At 29.8% G+C, this 3,544-nt stretch overlaps 3 protein-coding genes across 3 annotated transcripts; all 3 read right to left on the minus strand.

Moving 5' to 3' along the window:
- Positions 1–49: 49 nt before the first annotated feature.
- ENU1_051710 (hypothetical protein) lies at positions 50–718 on the minus strand (the record flags this gene model as incomplete). The annotated part of the gene is made up of 1 exon (XM_008857887.1): positions 50–718. One exon carries the CDS (start codon positions 716–718, stop codon positions 50–52), a length of 669 nt encoding a protein of 222 aa, XP_008856109.1.
- A 303-nt stretch (positions 719–1,021) lies between these two features.
- Positions 1,022–1,561, minus strand: ENU1_051720 (hypothetical protein; the record flags this gene model as incomplete). Its single annotated transcript, XM_008857888.1, has 1 exon — positions 1,022–1,561. One exon carries the CDS (start codon positions 1,559–1,561, stop codon positions 1,022–1,024), a length of 540 nt encoding a protein of 179 aa, XP_008856110.1.
- A 164-nt stretch (positions 1,562–1,725) lies between these two features.
- ENU1_051730 (malic enzyme, putative) lies at positions 1,726–3,189 on the minus strand (the record flags this gene model as incomplete). Its single annotated transcript, XM_008857889.1, has 1 exon — positions 1,726–3,189. One exon carries the CDS (start codon positions 3,187–3,189, stop codon positions 1,726–1,728), a length of 1,464 nt encoding a protein of 487 aa, XP_008856111.1.
- Positions 3,190–3,544: the final 355 nt, after the last annotated feature.

Consider the following 3,544-nt stretch of genomic DNA (forward strand, 5'->3'; position numbering starts at 1 on the left):
AAGAAAAGAGTGGTAAAAAGAAAAGAGTAAATAACTTAAAGTACAAAATTCAATTAGAAGATGTTAATACTTTTAAAATTTGATCACATTCTGAATTAGTTAATGTATTAAAGTCTATTTCAAAATCATTTTCATCAGATGATGAGATTTTTGTATCTTTGAGTAAAATAAGGATGTTGTAGAGTTGTTTTGGAGATGCGGATTGGAATTTAGTAAGAAGGTCTGATTTCTTTGATACTAATAATTGGTGTTGGTCAAGAAAGAAAGGGTCAATTAATTTATTGATGTCACAATCTTTGATTAAGTCAGAAGAATGGGAAAGAAGATACCTGTCAAATTCTTTCCGAAGATTTTCATCACTGAAACAATTATAGCCATTGAGTTTTATTGAGTTTTGGATTTGTTTAATTTCACCAAAAAACATACACAGAAATTTTTGAGTTTTTTCATCGAGCTGTTGAAACATAAGTTGTGCTTGAGGATTAGTTTTAAGAAGAGTAACATGTTTATAAAGTTGAAATCTGTCTTCATAAGGAATAGAAACATTTCTGTAGAATTGAGAAAAAGCAGTACTGAGTGTAACCATATGGTCAATTGATGATTTACATCTCATTATTCTTTCATAATTTCCTTCCATAAACTTTGAAAAAATAGGATCAATTACAAGAACCATTTTGAGAAAAGTAGAGCCATCTAATTTATACTCATCATTGCTCATTGTTATATAGTTATTTCATAGATTAAAATTTTGTAATTAACATATTCAATAATTATAATTATATTATATGTTATGGTTTTTTATTCAAAACAAAAAGTTGAAATTAAAACAGTTAAAATGCTTTATTTTCTAATTACATTAACAAATGAAATACAATAACTCTGCTATGACTGTAAAAATAAACAGAATGGTATGAATAAAATGAAAGTTAAAATGAATATGAAGAACAATAATAATAATAAAAAATCAATTTTGTTTTAACAATTGAGAAATTATATTTAATGAAGATTTATGTGAGAAGGATTAATTTGTAGTAATATAATTTTGAATAGTTTTGGATGAATCATTGAGAAAAGTATTTGACAGACTTGTATTATTACTTGAGTTAGATGTACAAGAAGGTTGAGAATCTAATTGTTGGATTTGTTTAACTACCGTTGGTGATAATGTATTATTAGAAAAGTCTTTGATAATGATAGAAATGTTATCAATTGAATTAGTACTATTCTGTAAACTAACTAAGGAAGAAAGAGGTTGAATTTGATTTGATGAAATAAGTTGTGAGTATTGATGTCTTAAATTTTGGTTTTCAATGAGAATTGTTTGTAACTCATGTTCTAATGACTTTTTCTTCTCTTCAAAAAGAGGATGTGGTAGAGAAGGGGATTGTTGTATGTTTGTGTTAGAAGAAATGAGATAAGTTAATGTCTGTTGTAGTCTTTTTTCTAATAAAAAGACTCTTTCTTCTAGTTGAGATACACGCTGTGTAAGTCTAAGAACTTGATCATTTTCAGGAGATTGGGAGGTTATTTCATGTAGAAGAAGAGAAGAAGGAAGTTCCATGAATGAAAGAGAAGAATAAAATTACAAGTTCTAAAAGAAAGAAAAAGTACAACAACAAAGATAAATACAAAATTCTTATTTCCAAATACTTTATTATTCTATAAATTATATAACAAAATATACAAAAAAAAAACCTTTAAAATCTTCCTAATTTGTTAATTGATTCATTTTCCAGTGACTTTGTTAATGGCATAAGCAAGACACTCATTAAGAGTTTCTTGTGGGAAGTCAACAATGTGTTTTGAATCTTGTAAGAGTTGTGCTGATTCTCTTGCTTCCTTAATGTCATGTTCTGCAATATCATAGACTTGTTGCCAAGTAAGATCAGTAACACGTGCAACTCCATCTTTAATAGCTTGCATAGCAACATCAGCTGCTTCCTTTGGGAAAATACCTGGTTCATCCATAGTACCAATAATATTGTCTGGATTAATACCTCTCTTCTCAGCAAATTCTGCAAGTGCTCTTGATGCAGCAATTGCCATATTATCTGTAATCTTTCTTGCTCTAACAATTAATGCTCCTTTAAGAATACCTGGGAATCCAACTGAATTATTAACTTGGTTAGGGAAATCTCCTCTTCCAGTGGCTACAATATATGCTCCTGCTTCTTTTGCTTCATATGGATAAATTTCTGGAACTGGATTAGCACAACAGAATACAATTGGTTTTTCTCCCATAGACTTAATCCATTCAGCTTTAACTACTCCTGGACCTGGAGTTGAAAGTGAAATTAAAACATCAGCTCCAACACATGCTTCTGCAATACTACCAAATTTACTTGGATTAGTACTTTCACAAATTTCCCATTTTCTATAGAATCTTGTATCTTTCTTAATATCTTCTCTTCCATTATGAAGTGATCCTTTACTATCAAACATAACTATTTTCTTTGGATCAGCTCCTGCTGTAACAATAAGTCTAAGGCATGTAGTATTTGATGATCCAGCTCCAATAAATACCATTCGGCATTCATGAATATCTTTCTTTACTAATTTTAATGCATTCAATAATCCTGCAAGTGTAACTGATGCTGTTCCTTGTTGATCATCATGCCATACTGGAATATCACATGTTTCTCTAAGAACATCAAGAATCTTATAACAATTTGGTTGTGAAATATCTTCTAAATTAATAGCTCCAAATGTATGTTGAATTCTTTGGACAAATTCAATAACTGCATCAGGATCATTCTTTCCTTCTTTATTCTTTGAATCAATACAAATTGGTACTGCATCAATTCCTCCTAAATATTTCATTAATAATGCTTTTCCTTCCATAACTCCAAGTCCTCCTGGTGGTGTAACATCTCCATCTCCAAGAACTCTTGTAGAATCTGAAACTACTCCTACAAAGTTTCCTCTTAATGAATAGAACAATGATGAATCATTGTTATCTCTAATATTTGTTGAAATTCTTGATACTCCTGGTGTATAATATGCATTAAACCAATTAAATCCTGCAAGTGTACATTTAGGCATAATTTGAATCTTTCCTTTATAAAATTTATGTACTTTCTCCGCTAATTCTTTATAGAATTGTGTTTTAGCAACTGCTCTTTGTTCTTGTGAAAGTGTACTTGGAAGACATTCTTCCAAATTAGAAAGATCTGCTTTTAATTGTGCCATGAATATATTTTTTTAGTTGTTCTCTTATTTTTATGTCCTTTTCCCCGTGGTGCCACATCTTTCTTTTTCTTTTTCTCTTCTTCTATTTCCTCTTTTTCAATGTTTTTTCTTCTCTTTTTCAACTTTTTCTCTCTTTTTATTCTTCTTTATCTCTTCCTTTTTGTTTCTATGTTTTTTTCTTTTTCTTTCTGTTTCTATTTCTCCTTTCTTTTCAACTGAACTTCCACTCCCTCTCCAATTCCTTGTATTTCTCTTGAATTTCTACTCTTTCGTCCTCTTTCGTCTCTCTTATCCTTTTTCTTTGTGCTTCTCCATCATCCCTTCTTTGTCTCCTTCTATTTCTTCCTTTCTTACC

Source organism: Entamoeba nuttalli (genome assembly GCF_000257125.1).
Source record: "Entamoeba nuttalli P19 unplaced genomic scaffold asmbl_3006, whole genome shotgun sequence".
NCBI classification, from domain to species: domain Eukaryota; phylum Evosea; order Mastigamoebida; family Endamoebidae; genus Entamoeba; species Entamoeba nuttalli.